The sequence below is a fragment of the Saccopteryx bilineata genome, chromosome 6 (genome assembly GCF_036850765.1).
Source record: "Saccopteryx bilineata isolate mSacBil1 chromosome 6, mSacBil1_pri_phased_curated, whole genome shotgun sequence".
Lineage (NCBI taxonomy): Eukaryota > Metazoa > Chordata > Mammalia > Chiroptera > Emballonuridae > Saccopteryx > Saccopteryx bilineata.
The window spans coordinates 36,467,969-36,495,635 of NC_089495.1; the positions used below are offsets into that span (position 1 = coordinate 36,467,969).

The 27,667-nt window shown below is 46.4% G+C and overlaps 1 protein-coding gene across 3 annotated transcripts in view; it reads left to right on the top strand.

Moving 5' to 3' along the window:
- The first annotated feature begins 955 nt into the window (after positions 1-955).
- GRTP1 (growth hormone regulated TBC protein 1) overlaps positions 956-27,667 on the top strand; it is a 32,159-nt gene continuing 5,447 nt past the window's right edge. For 2 of the 3 annotated variants that reach the window (XM_066234801.1, XM_066234803.1), the window contains exons 1-5: positions 956-1,113; positions 1,479-1,630; positions 11,611-11,769; positions 16,512-16,636; positions 19,639-19,735. In XM_066234801.1, the coding sequence (XP_066090898.1) occupies positions 1,067-1,113; positions 1,479-1,630; positions 11,611-11,769; positions 16,512-16,636; positions 19,639-19,735 (580 nt within the window). In that variant the 5' untranslated portion in view covers positions 956-1,066. The remainder of the gene's footprint in view (positions 1,114-1,478; positions 1,631-11,610; positions 11,770-16,511; positions 16,637-19,638; positions 19,736-27,667) is intronic. The other variant, XM_066234802.1, reaches the window with a different exon arrangement.

Genomic DNA, 27,667 nt, shown 5'->3' on the forward strand with positions numbered 1-27,667 from the left:
ATCTGCTGGGTTGTAATAGCCACAGCCAGCCAGTTCTTAACTGCACCGTGGCTCCTGGAAGTTGCAATTTTCCTAGGCCCAGCTCATTGCAGTCGGGGTTTGGGGGAGAAGCGAGGCAGGAGGGTTGGGGAAGGTAAGAAGGGACAAGGCAAGGTTCTTGCGTCTGAACGGTAGGCTGAAGAAGAGAGGAAAAAAAAGACTTGCTTTTTCTGCATAAAGCATATAAAAAAGGGCTCACAAGTTAGAACTCTGACCTTTGGACCTGCTGGGCACTGAGGTTTGAAGGAATCTCGGAAAAATGCAAACTGGATTTATCTCCTCCAACCTTTACTCAAGCGTAAGAGGCCTGGGGTTAAGGGGACGCCCCGCCAGCCAGTCGGTTCAGCCAGCCCTGCGGGCCTGGGGCCTCGGGCTCTCGCGGCCCAGACGCCCCCGCCGCGCCCGCCGCCCCACCCCTGGATCCCCCATCCTGCCTCATCGCCCCCATCCTGTTCCCCATGTCCCCCACCCGTCCCGCTCCACATCTACCCACCCTGCACTCGGTCGCCCCATTCCCTGGCTCCCAGCGTCTCCTGCCTTCAGGCCTGGAGAAGGACTGGTGGGCAGGTCTACCACCGCTCGCAGGCTCCCGGCTCCTGCAGCCTCCGACTACGCCCTCCACCGGGGCCGCAGGAGCAGGTGCAACCCCGCGCCCGCGGCCCCCGGCCCTGGGCCCCCACGCGCCCTCCCCTTCCTCCCTCTCCGCTCCCCTCGGCCCCCTCTGCTCTCCGCTCCCCTCGGCCCCCTCTGCTCTCCGCTCCCCTCGGCCCCCTCTGCCAGGGCCCCGCCGCATTCCCACACGGCTCACCGTCCCCTCCCCCTCCCCCAACACCGCCTCCCCCTGCCCTGCCCTCCCCTCTCCTCTCTCCAGCGCCGCCCTTCCCCCTCCGCAGCCCTCCCTCAGCCCCAGCCCCGCCCCAGCACCGCCTCCCCGCGCCGGTGGCGGTGGAAGGTCCCGGGAGGCGGACTTGGCACCCCCACCCGCCGAGGTCTGGGAGGCTCTGGGCGGCCATCCCCTCTCCTCTGCATGGAGCCCGCGGAGCGCGCACTGGCGGCGCGGGACCGAGTCTCCAGGTGGGCACGCAGGGGCCGGGACGCCCCTCGCCCACCCTGGGGGTGCAGGATTCGGCGATGCGGGGATGGGGCGGTGCAGATTTAGGGGTGCGGGGATGGGACGATGCGGAGGTGGAGGGGCCCGGTGCTCGCGACTCCCTAGGTAGGGGTGCGCCCCCGCTGACCTCGGGCCGCCGACCCTTTCTGCTCCCGGGGAGGGTCCAGGGCTCCCCCTTCCATCGGCGGGTCGGCCACGGCCCCCGACCGGCCCCCGCAGCTCCACGCGGGGATCCACGGGTGGGACAGGACCCTGGGCAGGGCCTGGCTGCTCTGTGCCACAGGTCGCAGTGCGTGCGGAACTTTATTCTTTTTTTTTTTAATTGTAGGATTGATCCGTATGGTTTTGAAAGGCCTGAAGATTTTGATTATGCAGCTTATGAAGAATTTTTTTCCACCTATCTGGTGATACTCACTAGAAGAGCAATAAAATGGTCTAAACTTCTAAAGGGAAGTAGTAGTGTCCAGAAAAGTATGACAGGTGAGTTTGAAGTTTGGTCCACATTGCACTCAACCAATCAATAGGCCACTGGCTGAGAAATGCTTCTGGGAAGAGAGGGGTTCAGGGTTCCTTAGGCCCCTAACGCTGGGAGTCTGGCGTCTCTCCTAGGGATCCAGAGATCAGGAAGTCAGTCACAAGTCAGGTGCATGTCTTATGTAGGCTCGCAGCAGAGGCTCAAACCTTTGAATTCAGCTAGACCTTGCACTTTTAAAGTACAGGGCTATCTTTTCTTTTGAGATGGGCCTGCTTGCTTTCCAGAAGAAAATTAATTTCCTGCTTCTCAAAATGAGATTGGCCAGGGCTCTCTACTTGTCCACGCCTGTGACAACAACAACAACAACAACGCCCTCCTCCCTGCTTCCCTCACTGGACCCCTCCTCACCTGTTCTCCTTCCCTCCCTCCCTCCCGGCTGAGGCCTTCCTCCTCAGGTGTCTCCTCTATTCCTCCAGCACAGCTGTGGTTTGCACCTGCCTCCCCTTGCCTTTCTTCCCCAGCACTCCCCCAGCCTCTCAACCTGAGCCTGATCTTTTCAGGTGCTCAGTTCCACGAGGCCTTCCTGAGCTCCTCTCTGGAGTGGCGTTCCTGTCACACTGCACATTCATACATTATTTACCCCCCCCCCTTATTTCCTCCTTGCTGTCTAATGCAGGGGGGATCTTATTTATTTTATCATTTGTTTCCCCTGCTGGAGTCAAAGATCCCTCTCTGCTGGCAGGGGTTGGCCAGGACAATTGCTTTAGGATTTGTTAAATGAACAAATGAAGTGTTTAGTTGGTAGTTGCTGAGCAAGTGGAAGGGTGTTGATAAGAGTGTGCCCCTTGGTGGGAGTTAAGGCAACTCAGACAAATGGCACAGAAGGATATGTAGGGCTTTCCTGAAACAGGACATTTAGTGACAATTAGGGGGTCAGAAGAAGGGTCAGTTGCAAGGAACAAAGCTGTGTAACCACAGCATTAGGAAAATGTGCTTAGAAGGGGCCAGAGATGGAGCCAGGGGACCCTGCACAGGGCCACATGTAGCTATACCTCATGTGGGCCAGGCAGAGAGAAGTAACTGTAAAAGGATTTATAAGCAAGGGGGTGAAGAGATTCCATTTTGTTTCTAAAATAGTGAATTTCCCAGCACACAGTAGGTGCTTGGGAAATATTTATGGAGTTGACTGAGAGGGCTGGGTGTAGGCAGGTGGATCCGGAAACTCGCTGTCTGGTCGGGAAGGGATCCGGAAGCTGTCCCAAGATACTGGACACCTGTACTTCTTCAAGGCTATTACTGATAGGGTGCTTAGTAGAAACTCAGGCAAATTAGCATTTCATAAAATCATTTGGAAGGGCTCTTAAGGTTGATCCTTTGTTGATTTACAGATCTTTGAAGTGAACATCCTATGTACCGTCCTGATTCCATCCCTGCGTGGCCCCTGTGTGTTAAAATGTTTCACGTTAACAGCACATCTGCCTTTAATTTTTCCTTTTGATTTATTCTTAAAAGTTGACTGGTTATTTTGTTTTAAAAAGTTACAAGTATATAAAGTAAACATAATTTATGTCCATAGTAAAATGTCTCAATCGTTTTACTAAAAGATGTAAAGTGACATTGTTTCTTTTTTGCGCTAGGCCCTAGTCTCCTATAGAGGTGATGACTGGTGACTGTCTTTACGTCTCTGCCAGGAACAGGGTGTGCACACACATGAGTGCGTGCATGCACCTTGTGTACAAAAGGCAGCAATCACACCCATGGGGCTGCAGTTTGCTTTTATTGCAGGCGAAGGCCTACTATCCAATATGATTAATTCTGGACTACTGACCCAGAGATCATTTAAAGCAAAGAATCTCTACAAGTTGTACCTATATGTATAGACCTTTTGTATTTACACAAAACACAAACACATGTACATTCTGCCATCTTTGGTTTTTGTCATTCGATTCTATCCTGTCATGTCCTTTCTTTTAGATAGGTTGGGTCCCGTAATTTAAATTTTGTATCTTTCCTAAAGAAAGCACATTCTCAATTCATTGTCTCAATTTTCCAATATTGGTTTTTTCCAAGTAAAGCAATCTGGCCTGACCAGGTGGTGGAGCAGTGGACAGAGCATAGGCCTGGGATGCTGAAGACCCAGATTCAAAACCCTGAGGTCTCCAGCTTGAGCACATGTTCACCATCTTGAGTGCAGGGTTGCCGGCTTGAGCCTGGGATCATAGACATGACCCCATGGTCCCTGGCATGAGCGCAAAGGTCGCTGGCTTCACTGGCTCAGCTGGAGCTCACCCCCACCCCATCAAGGCACATATGAGAAGCAATCAATGAACAACTAAAGTGCTGCAAAAAAAATTGATGCTTCTCATCTCTCTCCCTTCCTGTCTCTCTAACTTGTCTCTGTCTCTCTCTCTCTCTGTCTCTCTCTCTCTCCCTCTCCTTCTCTCGCTTGCTAAAAAAAAGAAAAATGTAATCTGAATACAGCCTGACAAGGCAGTGGCGCAGTGGATAGAGCATCGAACTGGAACGTGGAGGACCCAGGTTCAAAACCCTGAGGTTGCCTGCTTGAGCGTGGCCTCATTTGGCTTGAGCACAGGCTCACCAGCTTGAGCATGGGGTCTCTGGCTTGAGCGTGGGATCATAGACATGACCCAGTGGTCGCTGGCTTGAAACCCAAGGTCACTGGCTTGAGCCCAAGGTCGCTGGCTTGGGCAATGGGTCACTGAGTCTGCTGTAGCCCCCTGTTCAAGGCACATATGAAAAAGCAATCAATGAATAACTAAGGAGGAATTGATGCTTCTCATCTCTCTCCCTTCATGTCTGTCTGTTCCTATCTGTTTCTCTGTCTGTCAAAAAAAAAAATCTGAAAATAGACTCCTCCCAGATCATTGTTCTTGAGACTTGTTTGGAAGTTCTAGCAGGGGAGCGTAGCTACTCGTATACCTTTGACCGAAGAACGGTCCTCTCTAGCAGGGAAGGTCGTCCTCTTCGACAGAGCGCACAGCTTCTTCGGGAGGGACGCACATGGAGCGGGGAGGGAGGAAGGGGACACCCGCCTAGCCAGCCAGATCAGCCGAATCAACCCTGGCGATCAGTGGGGTGACAGATGTCGCAGCCAGATCGCCCTCACATCCAGCAGATCATTATTCTTTTCCCCATTTTGCAGTTATCTTACACCTGATTCAAGATTCAGTTTTGTTTTTGCTTTGAGTACCTGTCTCTTTTAACTCCTTCTAAAAATTTAGCTTGAGGGTTTATTTCTTTTTTGCTTTAGTATTTCTTCAATGTATGTAATGTTAGTTAAACTATATGATTATGGTAACCAGTGTCACTGGATAACAGTTTAGGGGCAAATAGATTTGATTCCTGGTGAGCCTGGGGGGCTCAGCCTGGGGGACGGGATTCAGTGTCAAGATGAGCTAGAGAGTCTAGGGGCCTGATGTTGTTTCTGGAAGTGAGGACACCAATTTGTTCAATGAGAGCATGTGGTGTGGCCTCACACAGTTCTGTGATCCAGGGTGTCACCACTGGAGCTCTGTATAGTTTCCGGGTGTAACGGTCAGGGAACCAGTTAGAGAGTGGGCTGTCAGGCATAAACAGGACTGGACAAGTTATTCTAGACACGGGAATCCAGTTTTTTCCTGCCATGTATTCTAGGCTGACTGTAGTGTAGTCAGGAAAGAGACACCCTGGGGAGAGATCACATGGTGAGGGATTCTGGTCCTGCAGTACGGATGTTTATAGCCAAGGAGCTCAGTCTCGAAACCCCACCCTCGAATATCAGTGAGCACACCTTGAAATCTTCCTCTGAACCTGTTCTTCCATCTTATCTCACTTTTTTGGTCCTACTGTGTGTTTTCTCTTTGAGGGGGATTTTCATCTGTATTGCCTATTTTAACATCCCCAGGAACACAAGTGTCTACAAATCTTGATATTCAGCATATGTTCAGATAACTCATGCTGCTTGATTATGCTATTTGGGGATATGATGAATATTTTTATTTTTTATAAGCAAATATCCAACAGGAACCCTAAGACTGCTTGCTCTTCCCCCCTCAACCTTGAAGACCAAGTTCAACAAATTTAGTCCTAACTCGGCCACACTCCTGTCCTCATTCCTGTTCATTTTCTATCTTGGTAACCCTACAAGGGAAAAAATCTCATAGCCAGTTGCTTTTTCTAGATCTTCCTAGTGGCTTAGAATATCAGCATCATCTAAATTAGAAATAAATTACAAAAACATGTTTTCAAAGACATTTCAACTTTGTTGGGGCAGAGAGTTGAAGGTTAATTCTCTGGGGTCCAGCTTCATTTTTTAAAATTTCCCTATTCTTTTTTCTTTATATTCTATTCTGCAAATGTCAGTTTTTGCCTGTGAACGAGCCCTGCCCTTGGGAAAGTATCAGTCTCTCAGGCCAAGTAAACTATTTTTATTCTTTTCTGAACATTGTAAATTCATAGAATAAACATCAAAAAGTAGCAAAAGTGTTTGTTCTCCAACTTCTGGGTATTTTTACCACTGTTACAATAGCCATGATTCATTGAGCTCTGACTATATTTCACATACTAGGTTGAGGGCTTTATTTCTATTTTATAGATGAGAAAACTAAGACCTGCTCAGGGTTTGGAGCTAATAACTCACAGGAGAGCCAATGGTCTAACATCATAGTGAGAATTTTAACCACTTTCCCTTTCCCCTATTTTACTTTATATACAATATTTTAAAATTAATTTGCAGGCCCTGGCTGGTTGGTTCAGTGCATAGAGCATCGACCCAGTGTGCGAATGTCCTGGATTCGATCTCTGGTCAGGGCCACATGAGAAGTGACCATCTGCTTCTCTTCCCCTCCCTCTTCCCCCCCTCTCTTTCTTTCCCTCTCATAGCCAGAGACTCAGTTAGTCTGAGCATCAGCCTCAGGCACTGAGTATAGCTTGCTTGATGCAATCATTGACCCCAGACAGGAGAAATATGATGTATCTCTCCACTTATTTGGTGGATCCTGGTTCGAGAGCATGTAGGAGACTGTCTCTCTATCTCCCCTCCTCTCACTTAAAAATAAAATTAACTTGTAGAATTTATAGTGAAATTCACTTTTATTGGTTTATAATTCTATGAGTTTAGAGAAACCCATAAAATCATATAACCTCATCACAAGCAATATTCAAAGCAGTCTATCACCTTCAGAATTTCCTTCTGCTGTCCCTTTGTGGACAGTCCCTGCCCCTACCCCAGGCCACCAGTGATCTCTTCATTCCTATAGTTCAGCCATCAGAAGATCTCCTGTAAATGGGATAATACATCTTATAGCAGGAATAGTCAACCTTTTTATACCTACCGCCCACTTTTGTATCTCTGTTAGTAGTAAAATTTTCTAACCACCCACTGGTTCCACAGTAATGGTGATTTATAAAGTAGGGAAGTAACTTTACTTTATAAAGCAGAGTTACAGCAAGTTAAAGCATATAATAATAATTACTTATCAAGTACTTTATGTCGGATTTTCACTAAGTTTGGCAGAATAAATCTTTATAAAACAACTTACTATAGTTAAATCTATCTTTTTATTTATACTTTGGTTGCTCCGCTACCACCCACCATGAAAGCTGGAACATCCACTAGTGGGCGGTAGGAACCAGGCTGACTACCACTGCCTTATAGCCTTTGTGTCTAGCTTCTTTCAATTAACAATACATTTGAGATATATCCATGATCTTGGGTGTATCAATAGTTCATTCTGTTTTGCTGAGGAATATTTCATTGTATAGTGTACTATTTATTTTTTTTATCTGTTTAGACAAAAGGAATTTGGGATATATAAAGCCAACATTATACATATATACCTACCTATAGGTTTTTGCATGAATTAAAGCTTTCATTTCTCTTGGGAAAATACCTAGGAGTCAGAATCCTTGGTCATATGGTAACTGTACATTTTATTTGTAAGAAATTATAAACTGTCCTTCCAAAGCAATTGCACAATTTTTCATCCCCACCACCAATGAATGAGAGTTCCTGCTGGGTCACATTCTTGCCAGCACTTAATATTGTTGGCATTTTTTATTTTGGCCATTCTTTGTTGGAAAGACTGTCCTATCTCCATTGAAGTTCCTTTTCAACTTTGTCAAAAAGAAATTGATTTTATTTGTGTGGGTCTATTTCTGGATTTTTTCTTATATTCTATTAATCAATGCATACCTCCTTTTACCAGTAACCACAAGTTCTTGATTATTTTAAGTCTATGTAAGCCTTAAGATCAGATAGTATGACTCCTCCAATTTCATTTCAAAATTGTTTTGGTTCTTCCAGTTTCTTTGCCTTTCCACATAAATTTTACAAATAGCTTATCATACCAAGTAAATATTTCTCCTGGAACGTGAATAAGCATGCATTGAATTTATAGATACATTTGGGAAGAATTGGCATCTTAACAATATTGAGTCTTCCAATCCATGGACATGGTATACATATATATATGGTGTATCTCTCCACTTATTTAGGTCTTCTCTGACTTCTTTTACAGCATTCAGCACTCAGATCCTGCAGCTACTTTGTTATTGTTAGATTTATATCTAAGTATTTCTCTTTTTGTTTTTGGAAATGATTTTATTTTCATTATTTTGGTGTCAGTTGTTGTTAGTGGGTAGAACTGCTATTGGTTTTTGCACGTCCTTTCCTTTTGCTACCATCTAAATTAGAATAGTCCCCACCTGCTTTGGGACTGACCCTTCCCCTTGCTGGTCAGCAGATAATGTTTAATAATTCCTTCAGGGTATTTCTGGTTAGGTTGCCCTTTGAGGGGTCATGAGACCTACAGCCAATATTCAGTATAAATAATACTAAGTTGAAGAGAAGTTCAGGCTAAATTATTAGTGTCTTTGATAGAATTAAAAATAAAACAAAGCTTATGCTTTTCATGTTCTATAACAGTGTAAATAGACTAAGTATTGAGAAATATTTTTACTGAGATATGATCCTCCAATGTGCATTTAAACTGGCAAAGAAGGTTTCTTAAGTTGTTGGGGGGTTTTTTTGGCTTTAAGTGGATGATCTTTATTTATTTGCTTGCTTGTTTATTATTTTTTTTAATTAAGTGAGAGGCAGAGAGGCAGAGACAGATTCTTGTATGCACCCCAACCAGGATCCACCTGGCAAGCCCCCTACCAGAGGATGCTCTACCCTTCTGGGCCGCTGCTCAGTTGCTCAGCAGTCGAGCTATTTTAGTGCCTGAGGCAAGGTCATGGAGCCATCCTTAGTGCTTGAGGTCAACTTTACTCAAACCATTAAAGCCAGGGCTGCAGAAGGCGAAAAGAGAGAGAGAGAGAGAAATATGGGGGGAGGAGGGGAGAAGCAAATGGTCACTTCTCCTGCGTGCCCTGACAAAAATCAAACCTGGGACACACCAGGCCCACGCTCTACTGCTGAGCCAACCGGCCAAGGCCTAAGTGTATGATCTTAAAGTCTGTTCTTTCCTTCTTCTGGATCTTCCCTTGTCATCCTTGCATCATTCTATGAATATTTAGTGTGCATTTAATGCCTCCCACATGCCCTCCTGGGGTTCCCATTTTAAGGTGTTCATGTACAGATGATCATCAGTTATGGGTCACCTTCTGAGTTAAGGTTTTATCAATAGTGCTTTTCCTGACTGTAACCTAGAATGTTATTCCTATAATATTTTTCTGTTAAGTGCAGTTGGTACCTCATATATATCTTTTTTTGTTTGTTTGTTTGTTTTCTGAAGTTGGAAACGGGGAGGCAGTCAGACAGACTCCTGCATGCACCCGACTGGGATCCACCTGGCATGCCCACCAGGGGGCGATGTTCTGCCCATCTGGGGCGTCGCTCTATTGCAACCAGAGCCACTCTAGCGCCTGAGGCAGAGGCCACAGAGCCATCCTCAGCGCCCGGGCCAACTTTGCTCCAATGGAGCCTTGGCTGCGGGCGGGGAAGAGAGAGACAGAGAGGAAGGAGAGGGGGAGGGGTGGAGAAGCAGATGGGCGCTTCTCCTGTGTGCCCTGGCCGGGAATTGAACCTGGGACTTCTGCACACCAGGCCGACGCTCTACCACTGAGCCAACCGGCCAGGGCCTCATATATTTTTTTAATGGCAACTTGTGGAGTTTCACTAATTGCATTAGCTCCCCCTCCCCAAAGTGTGGATTTAAAATAATAATGTTTATAATATAATATCAAAGGAAAACAAGGCTGTGAATATTTGCTTTAAAAATGGAACAGTCATGCCTGACCAGGCAGTAGCGCAGTGGATAGAGCGTCGGACTGGGATGTGGAGGACTCAGGTTCGAGAACCTGAGCTCGCCAACTTGAGCATGGGCTCATCTGGTTTGAGCAAGGCTCACCAGCTAGAGCCCAAGGTCGCTGGTTCGAGCAAGGGGTCACTCAGTCTGCTGTATCCCCCCCGATCAAGACACATATGAGAAAGCAATTAATGAACAACTAAAGAACCGCAGCGAAGAATTGATATTTCTCATCTCTCTCCCTTCCTATCTGTCTGTCCCTATCTGTCCCTTTCTCTGACTCTCCCTGTCTCTGCCACAAAAAAAAAAAAAGAAAAAAAGGAACAGTCATTGAAAGCATAACATACACTGCTGGGCTTACCATAATTAATTTGAATATTAGTCTTTTCCATTTGCCTAGGGAATTATTGAATATTGATTAATTGGAGTCACTCAAGATTTTTGGCTTATTTTCTTCTGTGTGTGTATGGTCGTTAGAAAACTACTGATTACCTTTTCACATATTTATTTTCAATAAAAATATTCCTCCCGCCTGACCAGGCAGTGGTGCAGTGGATAGAGTGTTGGGCTGGGATGCAGAGGACCCAAGTTCAAAACCCCGAGGTTGCTGGCTTGAGCACAGGCTTATCCAGCTTGAGCAAGGCTCAACAGCTTGAGCGTGGGTTACTGGCTTGAGCGTGGGATTTTAGACATGACCCCATGGTCGCTGGCTTGAAGCCCAAGGTTGCTGGCTTGAGCAAGGGCTCACTCACTCTACTGTAGTCCCTCACCATCAAGGAACATATGAGAAAGCAATCAGTGAACAATTAAGATGCTGCAACGAAGAACTGATGCTTCTCATCTCTCTCCCTTCCTATCTGTCTGTCCCTGTCTACTTCTCTCTCTTTCTCTGTAAAAAAAAAAAGAAAGAAAGAAACTGAAAGAAAAATATTCCTGCCAAATGTATTAGTTAGCTCTCCATGCATAAAGATTAGCTACAAACCAGGACAAAGACATCTGCATCTATAGCCCATCACTCCCGGCCACCAAAGCTCACAGCTCGGATACTTGCTCCAGTCTGTTTTCATCTTGTCCTCTCACTGGTCTCTGCCCCACAGAGGGCTTTCCAGAATACCCATGTGACCTTGGTCCCCGCTGTTTCACAGCCACCTCCTGGGAAGAACCATACATTTGAGCCTGGCACACTGAGGCCTCTGGTCTGTCCTCGCCCACAGCTGTCTCTCCAGTCCTCGTGGCTCTGCTCGTAGCTCTCAGGACCAGCTGAGGGTCTCACCCTGCTTCGTGTCCCTTCACTTGAGGTGGCTTGTCCCTCTGGCTTTCCCGTCATTTCCTCCTGTGTGCTGTGACTGGGTCACAGTGACCATTTCTGGTCCAAGTCTCCCCCAAGCGAGGGCTTGAGACTGGGCCCAACCACAGTGTCTGGCACAGTCTGCATGGCAGGTGGCAAGGGAGGACCAGAGGATGGGCCTCGAAGCCCCTGTCTGGGCCGTGAGGAATAAATGTCAGATTATTGGAGCCCCTTGCCTGATTGTGCTCAGTTTGAGGGCGAGAGCAGGATCCTGTAATGAGTGGAGGTACCAGTTTTGGTAGAGATGTATGAAGTTTTGCATCTTTTTAACGTTTGATTTAAGGAGGGAACTGGTGAGCTAAAGGCACTGACGTTAGTGCCCCTCCCTCTGTGGGATTCTGACCTGGGGAGATGCCTGCCCTGAAGCTGCGCCCCCTCTCGGTTTCAGTGAAGCGCTACATCAGGAAAGGTGTTCCGCTCGAGCACAGGGCCCGCGTCTGGATGGGGGTGAGCGGAGCCCAGGCCCAGATGGAGCGGAACCCTGGCTATTACCACCGACTGCTCCAGGGAGAGACGAACAGCAGCCTGGAGGAGGCCATCAGGACAGGTGACACATGGTATCCATCCCTTGGGTGCATGGTGGGTGGTCTAGGCAGGAGGAGGAGGAATGGGAATTATTCCCCAAATTGGGGTGGTTCTCATTCTTTAAAAAAAAATTATTGATTGATTTTAGAGAGAGATGATGATGAAGGTGGGGGGACAGCAATTTGTTGTTCCACTTATCTATGCATTCATTGGTTGATTCTTGTATATGTCCTGACCGGGGATCAAATCTGCAGCCTTGGCGTATCGAGACAGCGCTCTAACCAACTAGACTACCCAGCCAGGGCTGCACTCAGCCTTTGAGGTCATGATGTTGATGAAGAAACATTGTTAAAGATGCATCAACTGGTTTCATTTCGAAATTATATTTTCTTAAAGGAAAATCAAAACTTAAGTGACCACGAGGGAAGAACAATGTCTTTAGTTCATTTGGCAAATATTTGAATGCCTAGCCAGCTAGTAAAGAAAATGAAAATAGAAAGACCGGATTTCTTCCATGAAGCCCTCAAGGAAAGCAAGAAGGTCGCTGAGCAGGCAGTCAAAGTTCAGCAGGGTGGCTGCTGTAAGGGGCGTGTGCCTGGCAGGAGCACGTGGGGCTTACAGATACAGCTGCGCATGTGTCCTAAAGGCACACACCAGACTGTTCTTTCTTTGTATCAAACTCTCATAATTGTCTAAGGATGCTGATATTTTTGCCCTCTAACCTCTTTTCCCTCCAATTTTCTCTATAGTTACACAGGTTTCCTGGCTCTTAGAAGTGCACAGTGCTTAAAGACACAACAAAAAATGTTTAACCTAAACTGAATAATTAGACTTTATGGAAATACATCTGCCTTTCTGCTTTTAACAGGTTTTTTTTGTTTGTTTGTTTGTTTGTTTTCTTTATTTTTTATTTATTCATTTTAGACAGGAGAGGGAGAGACAGAGAGAGAAGAGAGACAGAGAGAGAGAAGGGGGGAGGAGCTGGAAGCATCAACTCCCATATGTGCCTTGACCAGGCAAGCCCAGGGTTTCGAACCGGCGACCTCAGCATTTCCAGGTCAACGCTTTATCCACTGTGCCACCACAGGTCAGGCCTTTTAAACAGTTTTTGAGAAACACAAATTTAAACACAAATACATAGTTAATTTTAAAGAATTCAATTACTTGAAGATGCTGAGAGTTTGGACTGACTTGTGACAGTGAGAGTGGTATGTCCCCAACATAAGGAATGGGAGGCCTTCAGTCCTTGAGGTCTCCTATGCCTGGGGTTGGAACCCGTGGGGAGGCCTGGGGTGTTGAGTCCTCCACTGCGTCCTGGTTGCACAGAAGCCAGGGCCACGGTCTCAGAACAGAAGTTGTTGCTGGCTTTGCAGGCACAGCCTGGGGCGTCACTCAGCAGGGCTAACATGCTGATTCAGGTTGGGAAGAGACCTTAGGTCCAAAGGAGGCTGAGCAATATATTAAATAGAATTAAAATGTTGTCATTTGTTTGAAAAATGAATTTAGAGGCTCTTTTTAGTGCTGGTGTTTTGGGATAATTTTTTTTATTGTGGTAAAATATACATACTATAAAATTTACCATTTTAGTTTCCCAAACTGAAACTGTTCCCATTAAACACTAACTCCCCCCACCCCCCTGTCCTTGGCACCCACCCTTCCACTTTCTTTCTCGAGGAATTTGACAGTTTTAAGCACTTCATATACGTGGAATCATTCAGTATTTGTCTTTTTGTAACTGGTTTATTTCACTGAGCATAAAGATCTATTCATGTTGTATCATGTGTCAGAATATTTGTTTGTGACAGAGAAGGGACAGATAGGGACAGACAGACAGGAAGGAAGAGAGATGAGAAGCATCAATTCTTTTTTTTTTTTTTGTATTTTTCTGAAGCTGGAAACAGGGAGGCAGTCAGACAGACTCCTGCATGTACCCAACCGGGATCCACCCGGCACGCCCACCAGGGGGCGATGCTCTGCCCATCCGGGGTGTCACTCTGCTGCGACCAGAGCCAGTCTAGCGCCTGAGGCAGAGGCCACAGAGCCATCCCCAGTGCCCGGGCAAACTTTGCTCTAATGGAGCCTTGGCTACGGGAGGGGAAGAGAGAGACAGAGAGGAAGGAGAGGGGGAGGGGTGGAAAAGCAGATGGGTGCTTTTCCTGTGTGCCCTGGCCGGGAATTGAACCCGGGACTTCCGCACGCCAGGCCAACACTCTACCACTGAGCCAACCGGCCAGGGCCAAGAAGCATCAATTCTTCGTTGCGCCACCTTAGTCATTCATTGATTGCTTTCTCAAATGTGCCTTGACTGGGGGGGGGTCACAGCAGAGCAAGTGACCTCTTGCTCAAGCCAGCAACTTTGGGCTCAAGTTGGTGAGCCTTGCTCAAACCAGATGAGGCTTGTGCTCAAGCCAGTGATCTTGGTGTTTTGAACCTGGGTCCTCTGCGTCCCAGTCTGACTCTCTATCCACTGCGCCACTGCCTGGTGAGGAAGAATTTCTTCCCTTTTTAAGGCTGAATAGTATAATATTTTGTTGTATGTATATACGCTGCTTTGTTCAACTCTTCATCCATTGATGGGCACTTCTAGCTATTGTGACTAATGTTGCTGTGAACATGGGTGGACAAATATCTCTTTGAGAACCAGAAGTGGAATTGCTGGATCTTATGGTAATTCTATGTCTGTTTTTTTCTGAGGAGTCAGGACAGATTATTTTACAGGGTTGGTAGAATAGATATTTCATGCCGTGTAAGCACGAACCTTTTATAAAAACCACCCACTTTTGCAGTGCTGGTCAACCTGGTCCCTCCCGCCCACTAGTGGGCATTCCAGCTTTCATGGTGGGCAAATCCCGGTGCCGTTTGGTTGCTTCGCTACCACCCACCATGAAAGCTGGAACACCCACTAGTGGGCAAGAGGGACCAGGTTGACCAGCACAAAAGTGGGCGGTTTTTATAAAAGGGTTTACCATCACGGGTCTAAATGGTCTAAGTGTCCTTGTCCACCTCTACTTTCACAGTGGAAGGTAGCATTTCCTGTAGAAAAACTTCTCATAATAAAAAATGTTACATAGGAATCAGCATGGCTACTCACTCCAGTCTGAATTAGTAAAGAAAAAAACATTTTCACCCAATCCGTTGTAGTTTTTGGAATGCTTAGAATTCCAGGGAAAAAAATTTTGTAGGAGTTCAAAAAAAATCTAAACGAGTTATGGACTTTAGTTAATAACAGTGTATCAATTAGTTCATTAATTGTAACAAATATTGCATACTCATAAAAATAAATAAAATAAAATACATTGAAATAAAATTTTTAAAAAATAGGAACAAGAAATGTAACCAGGGCCATTAAAACAGAGAACCCCTGAGTATCCCACCTCCTGGCACCTTCTCCAGGATGATACTGCTGAGTCATGAGTCGTCGCAAAGCTCCTTGTCACTCTCCTGGGATGCTATCAGTGCTCCAGGCTGTTAGAACTCAGAAAGGCACAGGCTGAGGGGGAAAGGGGTAGAGAATGAGACAGACTTATGGGCGGCCTTGAAAAAAACAAAACTTTTTTTTTTTGTAGAAAACATACAATAAAAAATAAGGTGCTTTGGGACATTAAGTTTGGGACACTAAGTTCTGCTGAGATCTAGTTTTTTTATAAGCATAGACAAGGTGTGGGGGCCGGGGCTTGGGAACAGAAGGACCGCTGTAGCATTTCACAGCAGGTTCGTGGACATCGTGCTAAGATAGAGACTGGGTTCCCTTAGGCATAACGGGGAGACACCACGCACACTTATCTGACAGCATGACGGAGAAGGCTGATGTCATGTGGGCCCTGTACTGAGGACTGGGGGGGAAGCTGTCCCACTTTGTTTTGGTCATCATACGTAGCACAGTTGCAAACACATCGCTAATCCAACTAAGTGGGGTCAGCAGTCAGTAAAGATGTCATGGCTTAAGTTGACATGTGTCCTCTCTGTTCTTGTACCTGTCTACAGAGTTAACATATAAAACAGCTTTCAAAAGTCGGACCTTGTCTTGGTGACTTTGTCCAGCACCTGTGCCCCTGCACTGGACCCTCGTGTGGCCTGGCTGGGCCGGGCTGGGAGGGCTGGGCCAAGGAAGTGGTGTCTGAGGAGCAGGGAGAGGCTGACCAGGGAACCCTGCTGCAGACAAAGGTTGACAGTGCTGAGTTTATTTAGTTCGTAATTTTCAGTTTTGTCTGTTTATCTCTGAAAGGAAATATCAGTGTGTTCTTCTGCCTCTTTATGTTTTCGGTCCTTCAGATTGGGAAAATTTTCCAGAATTTTGTGTAAAATGTTTATCTGTCTCTGTTGTTCTAGGGGTAAGCCTCTCTCATAGCTAAGAGGGGGCAGCGTGAGGACAGGTCTGCAGAGTAGAAAGAAATGAGGAAGGATCGGAGCCCCGCAGTGGCCTGGGCATCAGCCTCCCTGCTGTCACTGATCTTGAGAGGGCCACTATTGGGGCCCATTGACATCCCCCTGGATGTGGCTGGAGCAGGGCGGCGGTCCAGGGAGTAGTGCCCTCTTCTGTCCTGACTCCAGTCAGCCAGGACCTTGACCGTGAAGGCTGCGGGTTCTCATTGCCCAAGAAGGGCAGCCAGGCCCTCTGGAGTGACTCAAATACATCACCAGGGTTCAACCCATCCCTTAAACCCGAGGTAGAGCCCAGCACTTCACCAGATGGAGTCTGGCACATCCCAGACCGTCTTCTACCCCCACCTTTAGAATAATTCTGTGTCATTAATTGCTCTGCAGACATGAACAGGACCTTCCCGGACAATGTAAAATTCCGCAAGAGTGCAGACCCCTGTTTACAGAAGACCCTGTACAACGTGCTCTTGGCCTACGGGCACCACAACCAAGATGTGGGGTATTGCCAGGTAAGCCCCGGGAAGGCGAAGACGATGGACACCCCACAGACTTACACCAGGGACACACTCTCCCGGTACATGTTAAGTATTCTTTATCAGTCTAGTTCAGAAACTCCCGAAGTCATGACACCTGCACAAGCTGTGACTTTAAATATTTCCCAGGCACAGAAGCAGTGAAACCTCTATATTTAATGATTTCTTTTGATATCAAACTGTAATGAGAGAGAGTGGAGGCAGAAAGTTGGGAAGCAGGTAGGAAGTAACGTAAGTGAACATAGGGATTATTTTCTAGAACACAAAGTAAACAAACAGCCCCTTATTGCGTTGGTGCAAATTGTATGTTCATGTGTCTGTAGGAGGGTGGGAAGGAAGGTGTTCCTTTGAGGTGGTTTTTGGAAGTCAGATATTTATTCCTATAATTAAAGGTAATGGTATGCCTCCTCGCCTGCTGCTTTGTCATCTGGTTTTGGATTCGCTGTATGAAGCATGTGTGAGCTGAGGAAGGATCCTCTCTCGCTTCTCCCTGAAACGGTCTCAGTCTCGAATGTGTTAGAGGGACAGTCTTATTCATAACAGGGAAAGCACGCAGAGCCCGAGATCGGAGCCACAGCAGCTATGCCCTCCGTGGGTACTGCGTGTGACACAGCTGCACTGTCTTTTTTTTTTTTTTTTTTTTTTTTTTTTTTTTTTTTTTTTTTACATTTCTGAAGCTGGAAACAGGGAGAGACAGTCAGACAGACTCCCGCATGCGCCCGACCGGGATCCACCCGGCACGCCCACCATGGGGCGACGCTCTGCCCACCAGGGGGCAATGCTCTGCCCATCCTGGGCGTCGCCATGTTGCGACCAGAGCCACTCTAGCGCCTGGGGCGGAGGCCACAGAGCCATCCCCAGCGCCCGGGCCATCTTTGCTCCAATGGAGCCTTGGCTGCGGGAGGGGAAGAGAGAGACAGAGAGGAAGGCGCGGCGGAGGGGTGGAGAAGCAAATGGGCGCTTCTCCTGTGTGCCCTGGCCGGGAATCGAACCCGGGTCCTCCGCACGCTAGGCCGATGCTCTACCGCTGAGCCAACCGGCCAGGGCCTGCACTGTCTTTGAGTAGGGTTGGCCCAGTCTCTGAGCCCGCGGGAGGCCTGTGAAGCCTGGGAGCCCACAGGGTATGCCTGGCAGGGTGTTGGCAGGAGCTGCCTGCTTTCTGTTTCTGGGAAGGCTGCTTGTTGCTATGGCTGCAAGCAGGAGCCCACGGCTGTCACGGTTGTCACCGGCAGGGTGTGGCTCTCCCTGTATTTGGGGCTGCGTGCTTCTCATGCTCCTGGAGCCTGAGGCTTGTCTGAGGTTTTCTCAGAGGAGGGTGAGTAAAACCCTTCGTGCTGGGAAGTATACATCTAACAGTCATGGGGGAGGGTTCTGGAAGCTGCCCATCACGGCCGGGAGCCGCAAGCCTTTGGGTCCTTGGTGAGGTTGGAATAAATGGTTTTGCAGCGTGGGTTGCTTTGGCAATTTGCATTCCTGCATGGTCAGCATGTGGCATCGCTCTGGGCTCCAGAGAGGAAAGGGGAGCATGGAAATGGGAGAAGAAGTGAGGCAGATCCTTTTCTAAAGACCGGCAGCAATGAAGCATTACAGTTACTGCTCAAATTTACCTGAATAATTCATCAGGTTGTGTTTTCACATTGCTCTGTGACCCTGAGGCAGCACCTTCGAAACCGCAGAGCTGGACTGGCCTCCTTCTTTCCCGGCAGAATTCCTACCATTCTCAGCCTTTGTTACTGTCATTGACTTGTCCTGAAACAAGGAGTCCGCCTTTCAGAGCTGGGGAAGCCAGATGGCTGAGAAGTTGTCCTAAGATTATTCTAGTTACAGTTCTTAGGATTTAAAAAATAGCTTAAAAAGAGAAACCATGCAGTTTTAGATGCTAGCATGATGTCAGAACTCTGTTGGCTTTTGGGGTCTGTATGATATGCATACACACATGCACACACACATGGTATTTGTTTCCCAGGGCCGCCACGATAAAGTGCCATACGCCGAGAGGTGTGCACAACAGGAATTGACTCTCAGTTCTGAAGTTCAGAAGTCTGAGCTCAAGGTGTCGGTCAGGCTGGCCGTCTGGGGCTGTGAGCGAGAACCTGTTTCAAGCCTCCCCTCCAGCTGTGAGGGAGAACCTGTTTCAAGGTTCAAGACTTCCAGCTTTCGTGGTCTCTGCCGGTCCTCAGTGTTCCTTGGCTTGTAGACACATCACTCCATCTCTACTTTCTTCACATGATGTTCTCTTGTGTGGTGTCTCTCTGTCCCTATTTATCTTGTTGGTTGACAAAAGTTGGATTTTTCCCTTACTATTAGAGAAATACCTACTTATTTTAGAAAATATAAGCAATCCAAAAAGAAAGTTGAAATTGTCTGAAACCTTATCACCCAGAGATGACTCTGAGTCACTGTGTTAACCCCCCCCCCCCTTCCCTGGGACTCGCTGCTTCCCTGAGGTACCAGAGTCACACACTTCAAGAACTGTAGCAACATCTGCCCTTTGGCAGGTGTGTGCTGTGAATCTCCCGGAACAATCTTGATCTCCGGAATCTCTTGCAACATACCCATGTGTCAGGCCGTGTTCCTTACGGATTTTATGAAATACGGCTATTAGTACAGTTTCCCCTCTGATAGAGTTTCATGCGGTTAGATTAATTTTTTATAGACCAAATGTAATTTGTATTTTATCATAAGGTTGCCATTAGTTGGAGTGTCTTTGATTTTAATATTTTAAGGTAGTATTCAGAAGTTTACTTTAATCACTTCTTTTTCTTCCTTTTCTTGTGGGCTTGACTAAAATGCATTACTAGACACTAGATCTGTAGTATCTCCAGAGTTGTACTAAAGATCATTCTAGAATGAATGATACAAGTTTTAGGGAAAAGCAAGGGAAATAGAAAGTTAGTAGTCAGCAGCCCAGCAATTAGAGAATCTTACGGTGTTTTAAAATTTGACATGAATTGCTGTTTCTCATTTGTCTATTTCAGGGGATGAATTTTATAGCAGGATATCTGATTCTTATCACAAAGGATGAAGAAGAGTCCTTTTGGCTATTAGATGCTCTTGTCGGAAGAATACTACCTGGTATGTTGAAAAGCCTTATGGTGTGGCTTTCACTGTCTTGTTTCTGCTGCTGTTGAAATGATTCAGCTGACAAGTCAAGGTTTAATGAAAATATAACTGAATTGTTTGGGCGTTGAGATTAAAAATCTCTTTGCAATGAAGTTAAAGAAAAAAATGTTTAAGATGAACAGCTCCAACTAGAGCAGCTGGTCATTTCTGCGTCTGAGAGCTCGAGTTTGGCTGAGACTGTGCGCTTGGCTCATCTCCTCAGTCTGTACCATCTGTGTTGAGACTTGTTGGGCCTTCATATGTCTTACTGATCTCAAACTCTGAGTGAGGTTCACTTAGTTATGGGCGTATATTTGTTGCTGAGTTTGTGAATGGTCGGTCATAGGAGTGAAATAATTGTCAAGATGTTATTGTTACTGCTATAAAGGTGAGAATCACTCTTTTCATGAATTGCCACCTTTCTATTTATTAATGAATATTGTTTTAATTAATAATTTGTTAGTAAGGGTCCACCGATTTTGGTAATGCACAATATAGAACTATGGGCTACAGAGTAGGATCATTTTGGGAAGAAGTGGCAAGAGCCTTTTTGGTGAGAGAGGACTCTATAGTGACGGTTGGTCCCATGGAACCTCACGCTTGTCCTCAAAGACAAGCATAGTTGCGAAGTCCTCGTGACTAGTGGATGCAGAGGTTATAGGCTTCCCCACGGCGGTGAGCCCTGGGTTGGTCTTGTTTTCTGTGTCTGCCTCTGAGTTTTCTTCCTGCTCGTCCCCTCTCTCATGCATGCCTCCCTGAGTCAGTCTAGACCCCCGCCCCCCCCAGAGAGCGCTCGGGGACTTCTCTGGAGAGCTGGCTCCCATCTCTGGGAACTCCATGTTGAAGACATGAGCTCAGTGTGCACATAGCATGTTTCAGGTTCCATGCTAAACTACACCTACATTCTCATTTCATCCTCAGAACAACTATACTGCACAGACCTGATTATTAGATCCGTTTTACAGAGGAGGATACTTACGGCCTGCATCCCACAGCTGTCTGAGGCAGAGCCTGGGTTCAAGTCTATGGTGATGTGTGGCTCTTAGACCTTGACATGTGCCTCATGGAAGAGTGGACCTGAGTGGCACCACTAAAGAAAAGGAGGATCTGGAAAGATAGAGGGAAGTGGGGGCATTCCTCCCACTCTGCTGCTGTCATTAACAAGGGTTCAGGTGTGGGTATGCCAGAGCCTGGCTAGGCAGAGCTGCCCGTGAGGGCAGGAACGGTGGAGAGGCCCTGAGTGTCAGAAGAGAGCCTGAAGGGGGAGAGGACTCAAGCAGTCCCAGCTTCAACGTGAAGGCCTGAACTGCAGTGGTGGGGAAACTGCAAGGAAGAGGGATTTGAGACTTTCCAGATGAAATATTGACAGAGCTTTTTAACGTGTTCACCTTTTGCTTCAGTTACGTCCTAAGACTGAATTGCAATGAATATTTATACCCATGATCAGTTCATTTCTGGGGGTGTGGGAAACATCAGTGATTGAAACATAAGAGGCCCTGCCCTGGTGGAATTCCCACTGTAGTAAGAGGTCAAGCAGTGAGCAACAGCAACTACAGTACAACCCATCATAAATAGTGAAAACATACAGTGTTAATGTTCATACATACACAGACCCAGGGAAGAGCCCCAAGACCGAAAATTTACTTCTGTAAGTGGAAGGCAGGGAACAACTAAAGAAAGAGGCTGGAAACGGATAGTTTATTAAGGGAAATTTACATTAGAGACATGCGTTTGGCAGCTGCAGGACAAAATGGGTCCCTGTGCTACTTGGCAGGTGCAAAAGAATGATATAGGGGACAGATAGTCATGGGTACTCGGATGTGAATGCTGCCAGGTTCAGAAAATTATTTTACAAGCTTCAACATGTCAGGACAACAAGTTGTCCCAGGGACCAGCACATAGTAGAAGGCAAGGGAAAGGTGCTGATTTATATTATATTAAAATGAACATGGATTACAATCAGATAGCCTCTAAAGGGAGTTTGCATAAAGCAACCTCCATTCTGGCCCAGGTCCAGCTTGTGGGATAGAGAGCGATCGTGTCATGGCAAAGTCTCTCCTCCATAGTTAATAGACAAAATTTAACTGAGTAAATTTGAAGAGCTAATTGGCTTTATTAAATGATTCATAATTAAGCAGAAACTCATCTAATAAGTAGAGAGATACTACAACAGATCATATAAGACGGAGGCTTTTATAGAAAGGAGAGAAGGACAAATTCTTCAGCAAGAGAAAAATGAAAGTTTATTTAAGGAAAGTAAGAGTTCAGGTGGTGATGGCTTCTCATTGGCTGGGCTTGTTGCTGGGCAAGAGGAAAATCTTCCTTCTTCCTGCTGGAGTATTAAAGTAGTAAAGTGTTGTGGTCTGTAATTGACTTTCTTCCTCTTGAGGTCTGCTGTTGAGGTATGCCCCTGTTTGAGGTAATTGACCTCAACTAGAAGGGTGTGGTAGCTCCCTTTCTAGGCCTTCCCAACTCCAATTTTAGTTGAAGTCTTTAATTTTCATAATAGATTATTAGCAGGTAATAAATGCTGACTTAGCAAAACATAAAAAAGCAAGATTCCAGATTGCTCCAAAAGTGTCAGTATAGTTATTTTTACTTATTTTTAAGTGTCATTCTACTTATTTTTAAGTTCATGAAATGTCATTGTCTATCATTGTCAGGTTCAGTCAGAGTAAACCGCAGTCGCCATCAGGTCTTGAGTCAAAAACAAAAGAAAATATCAAAGTGAAAGTGTTCGGACTGTGAGAGAAAAAAGGGACTATTCTTGTCATTGAAGTGCTCTCCAAATGGCAAAGAAGCAGCTGTACCTTATGTTCTCAGAATATTCTGGTTGCACAAACTAGGTCATTTTAGTGCCACAGTTATACTGCTTTTAGTTGTTTCTTTTCCAATTATAGAAAAATGCAGATATACTCTCATTTCTAAAATTCAAAAATATAGTAGTGATTATAAAATAAAAAGTGACAGTCTTCCTTCACTAATACTCCCTTCCCATTTCTTTCCTACTCAGAGGTAATTATTATCACGTTATTGTCAATATAGTGTGTGTGTGAGTGTGTGTGTGTGTGTGTGTGTATATATATATATATATATATCTCCAAAGTTCTTTCTATATATTTACAGTATATATAATAAAAGAGTGAAATTTCACAAATGAAAAAGTGAAAATTAAAAACAAAACAAAGAATCAATAAAAAAGATGAACTGAGAGGCCCTGGCTGGTTGGCTCAGCAGTAGAGCATCTGTCTGGTTTGTGGAAGTCCTGGGTTTGATTCCCAGCCAGGGCACACAGGAGAAGTGCCCATCTGCTTCTCCACTCCTCCCCCTCTCCTTCCTCTCTGTCTCTCTCTTCCCCTCCCGCAGCTAAGGCTCCATTAGAGCAAAGTTGGCCCGGGCGCTGAGGATGGCTCCATGGCCTCCACCTCAGGCACTAGAATGGCTCCGGCTGCAACCTAGTGACGCCCCAGAGGGGCAAGCATTGCCCCCTGGTGGGCAGGCCAGGTGAATCCTGATCGGGCACATGAGGGAATCTGTCTGACTGCCTCCCTGCTTCTAACTTTGGAAAAATACACACACACACACACACACACACACACACACACACACGATGAACTGAGACAAACGCTGTTTCTTCAGAAAAACTGATAAAATAGATAAACCTCTGGCAAGACAGAAAAGAAAATAATGGAGCCTGACCAGGTGGTGGTGCAGTGAATAGAGTGTCGGCCTGGGATGCTGAGGACCCAGGTTCAAAACCCTAAGGTCACTAGCTTGAGCATGGGCTCATCCGGCTTGAGTGCCTGGTGGCCGGCTTGAGCATGGGATCATAGATATGACCCCAAGGTCACTGACTTGGGCAAGGAGTTGCTGGCTTGAGCAAGGGATCACTGGCTTGGCTGTAGCCCCCTGGTCAAGGCACATATGAGAAAGCAATCAATGAACAACTAAGGTGCCACAAATATGAGTTGATGCTTCTCATCTCTCTCCCTTTCTGTTCCTCCTTCTCTCTCTTTCTTGCTAAAAAAATAATGATGATGGATGAGGTATTTTGAAGTGAAAAATATGCTATAATTTGAAAATCTGCAGATTTTTTTTTAAGAATCATAAGACTACAAATAAAATGAAGAGAAATAGATAATTGTGAGAAAAATACAGTTTAACAAAGCTGATTCGAGAAAACAGAGCATCTGAATGGGCACATGCACAGACATACAGAAATCTCCTCATAGATGTACAAAATCTCATTAAACTTTGAAGAAACAGATAATTTCTGTATATTTTATAAATCTTGCAGAAAACAGAAAACGATAAATTACTCATGAACTCATGTTATGCAGCTAGTGTAACCTTGCTGTCATGCAGGTGAAATCTCACTGATGAGCACAGTTATACAAATCCTAATGTAAATAATAATAAATTAGCAGGCTGAATCCAGAGAGGGTTATGGAGTATTACTTTTTTTTTTTTTTATCTAAGAAGAGTTTATCCCAGGAATGCAAGGATGGCTTAATTATATGGAAGACTCAAGAGCAAAGCCAAGCCATGAATCCTTGAAAGAAGAATAATGGAGGTTTATTATAATGCTGTAATAATTGTGTGATACTAGCTTACTGATGTATGAACAGAAAAGAGTCCAGAAATCAATTGGTCTTCTAATCTATTAATCTATTAGAATCTATGTGAGATATATTAATTAATGGGGGGAAAAAGACTCTTTAAAATATCATTCAGTGACAATTGACTATCTATATGGAAGAAGACAAAATTAGATCCTATTTCTATTCCAGATGGTTTCAGACCTTTGTGAAAAAGCAAATAGGCCCTTTACAAAACAGGAAATCCGAATGGTCAACCAAGTTAAGAAGAGATGCCCAAGTGAGCAAGGAAATGCAGATTTAAACAACACTGAAGTAGGATGTCAAAGCCAGCATAGCCACCTGATGGCCACCACTTCTAGGCAAGTGACACCCCCAATTTCAGAGCAGTTGAAATGGGATAAAAGTCAGTGTTAGAACTGAAGACAGCATTGTGTTGTAGACACATTGTGTGAGTTATAGACTTCGCGCAAAGGAGGACTTAGAGGCAGAGAGTCTCAGGCCAAGTCACTGAACTCACGGTCTCGTGCACACCTCTCCAACCTCAGTCTCACTGACAAGCCCCACTTGGGCCCTGCCACCTCTAGCAGTATTACTATGTTGTACAAAAGTTAATAGTCACTCAGATAAGGTTTATTTAAAGGATTTTACTTTTATACTTAAATGCCTTTTATAGTCCCAAGTCAACGAAAGGCTAACAGACAGTGTCCATAGATGCTAAACTTGGCCCCTGTACAGACACACCCAGCATTCAGTCTGATGCAGACTTTGTAGGGCATCAGGTGGCCTATTTGGGAACAAATGGTGGCTTTCCATATCAGTCACCACTCAAACCAAAGTATCTAGTGAAAGGGTGCAAGAGGAAAAGCAGCTCTACTTTGCGGATAGAAGGGGATTCCAGAGCCTTGCAGAGAAGCCGGGCAAGTACCAGGCTCTGAGTCCCCATGTGACTTAAAGAAATGGGGGGAGGGCGCCGGGGTAATTACCTCAAGTAATGAGTCAGTGCCATAATGAACTAATAATATACTGACATCCTGAAAAGCTGGTCAAACCTGCTTTCCTCTGAAACAGTGGGAAACAAGTTTTTAACTGCTCACCACAGAAATAACCCAGTTCAAGCTAGGTGTGGCCGAGATGAAAACTGATTGTGCGGGCTGAGGCTCACAGCCCCTGAGGAGCAGAGGTGGGACAGGGTGAGGACTGGACTCCGTGCGTCTCAGCTGCACCTGAGTACGTGTTTCGTGTGTTCTCTTGATTGACGTACCTGTAGGGCCCCCTGTAGTAGCCCACAGCCTGTGCCCTGCTCCAGTGGGACGTGTGTTTGCTTGCTCACAGGCAGACAGTCCGTCCCTGGGCTGAAGAGCACCCACTCTACCACTTAGTCCTCATGCAGCAGTCATCACAGGCACGTTTGAGAGCTGTGCACCCCACCCCCACAGCGGTGCCCCCGCCTGAGACAGCGCCCCCACCCTGCCCTGCCCCCGCAGCACTATGCCGCCTACAGATGTTCTGACACCGCCATTAGGTTGTCTGCCAAGGTGAATGTCCCCAGGAGAAGCATAACTAGGAGCCCCAGAGCGGTGAGGCCAGTCCAGGGGCTCCCTGGGATTTCTCTGCTCCTGTGCACAGCACACTCCCGGGCCTGACATGTGCTCTGCTCAGTCTGCAGGGGATGCTGCAGGTGGGGCCTACAAAAAATTGTGGTTTGTGTCCCTGTAAGGTATTTTTCCCCTCCGAGGAAGAAGGAGGGGCGTAGCCACGAAGTGTGGATCAACAAAAGCTTTGTTGAGAACAGCGCATCCCCCCTGAAGAGGTTCCCTGGCCCCGAGGACAGAGGCCAGGGAAGTCGCATAGGGTGACCCGCGTGGGGGATATTTAAAGAGTCTCTAGGGTGGCTGAGCTAATATGACGTGGTGAAATCTCACTGGCTGGCAGACGGTCGCTCTTTTCCAAGGGACTCCTGGGAAGTTTCTTTTGGCGCACACGAGTGTGGGCGGCTCCAGCCAAAGTTCCTGGGTCTGGGTTCCTCACGTGACCTTCCCCCATGGCTGACCACCTTACCGTCCCCTTCCACATTCAAGGGCAGAATGCGCTGAGGAGAGCACACGGGTACAGATGGTTTCAGTGCTCTTCCCCTGGTGACCGGTTCAGGCCTGTGGCAGTCTGGGGTGTGACTTTGACATCTATTTTTGGAAGCTGCCATAAGCCTCTCTGTAACTAAGAACAAGGTCGTGTGCTCGCAGCCTAAATGCCCTTCTTGGCAAATCCTCTTAGCACGCCTGCGCTGAAACCCGGCTCCTCTGAGATGTCACTCGTGTGATTGGATTGGCACTCAAGACCCTCTTGAAAGGAGAACAGAGAATCTTTGCCTCTTTCTCCCCAGGTGCGCCAGAATGTTGCTGAATTAAGAAGGAAAAAGAGAGCAAATGGCTCAAAGTTTTAAGAGATAGATGCAAAATAGATGAAAGGGAAGAGTTCTTTTAAATCTCTGGTATTTTATAATTGCATTGGCTTCTGTTAAATTATTTTCAGTGTACATTAGTATTACATAGAGTTAATTGGAGCTTACTCTTTGAAAATTAGCAATGTGGCTGTAATATTGTGTCAATGCTTATAATGATAATTTTAACCAGAATATGTAACTGACAAGAACATCTTGTCCCTTGGCCATAGTGGGTGACCAAACTACAGTGGGCAGCAGGACGAGATACAGTGTTTGACAGTATGCAGATTTGTGCACATTTTCCTATCTTATTACGTAAATTACTTACTAAATATTTAGAGCAGAAAGTAAGCATTAAGGTTCATTTCAATATATCACACTAACAAGCTAGGAAGATTTTTGGCAAGGCAGTCATCCATTCAAAAAATGGGGGCCCTGGCCGGTTGGCTCAGTGGCAGAGTGTCGGCCTGGCGTGTGGGAGTCCCGGGTTCGATTCCTGGCCAGGGCATACAGGAGAAGCGCCCATCTGCTTCTCCACCTCTCCCCTTCTCCTTCCTCTCTGTCTCTCTCTTCCCCTCTGCAGCCAAGGCTCCATTGGAGCAAAGTTGGCCCAGGCGCTGAGGATGGCTCTGTGGCCTCTGCCTCAGGCGCTAGAATGGCTCTGATTGTGGCAGAGCGACGCCCCAGATGGGCAGAGCATCCCCTCCTGATGGGCGTGCCAGGTGGATCCTGGTAGGGCGCATGCGGGAGTCTATCTGACTGCCTCCCTGTTTCCAACTTCAGAAAAATATATTTAAAAAAAATGGACTCGCTGTGGGAAGCGTTGGTCTGTCTGCTGAGCGTGTGTTCACAGAGTTGTGGGGA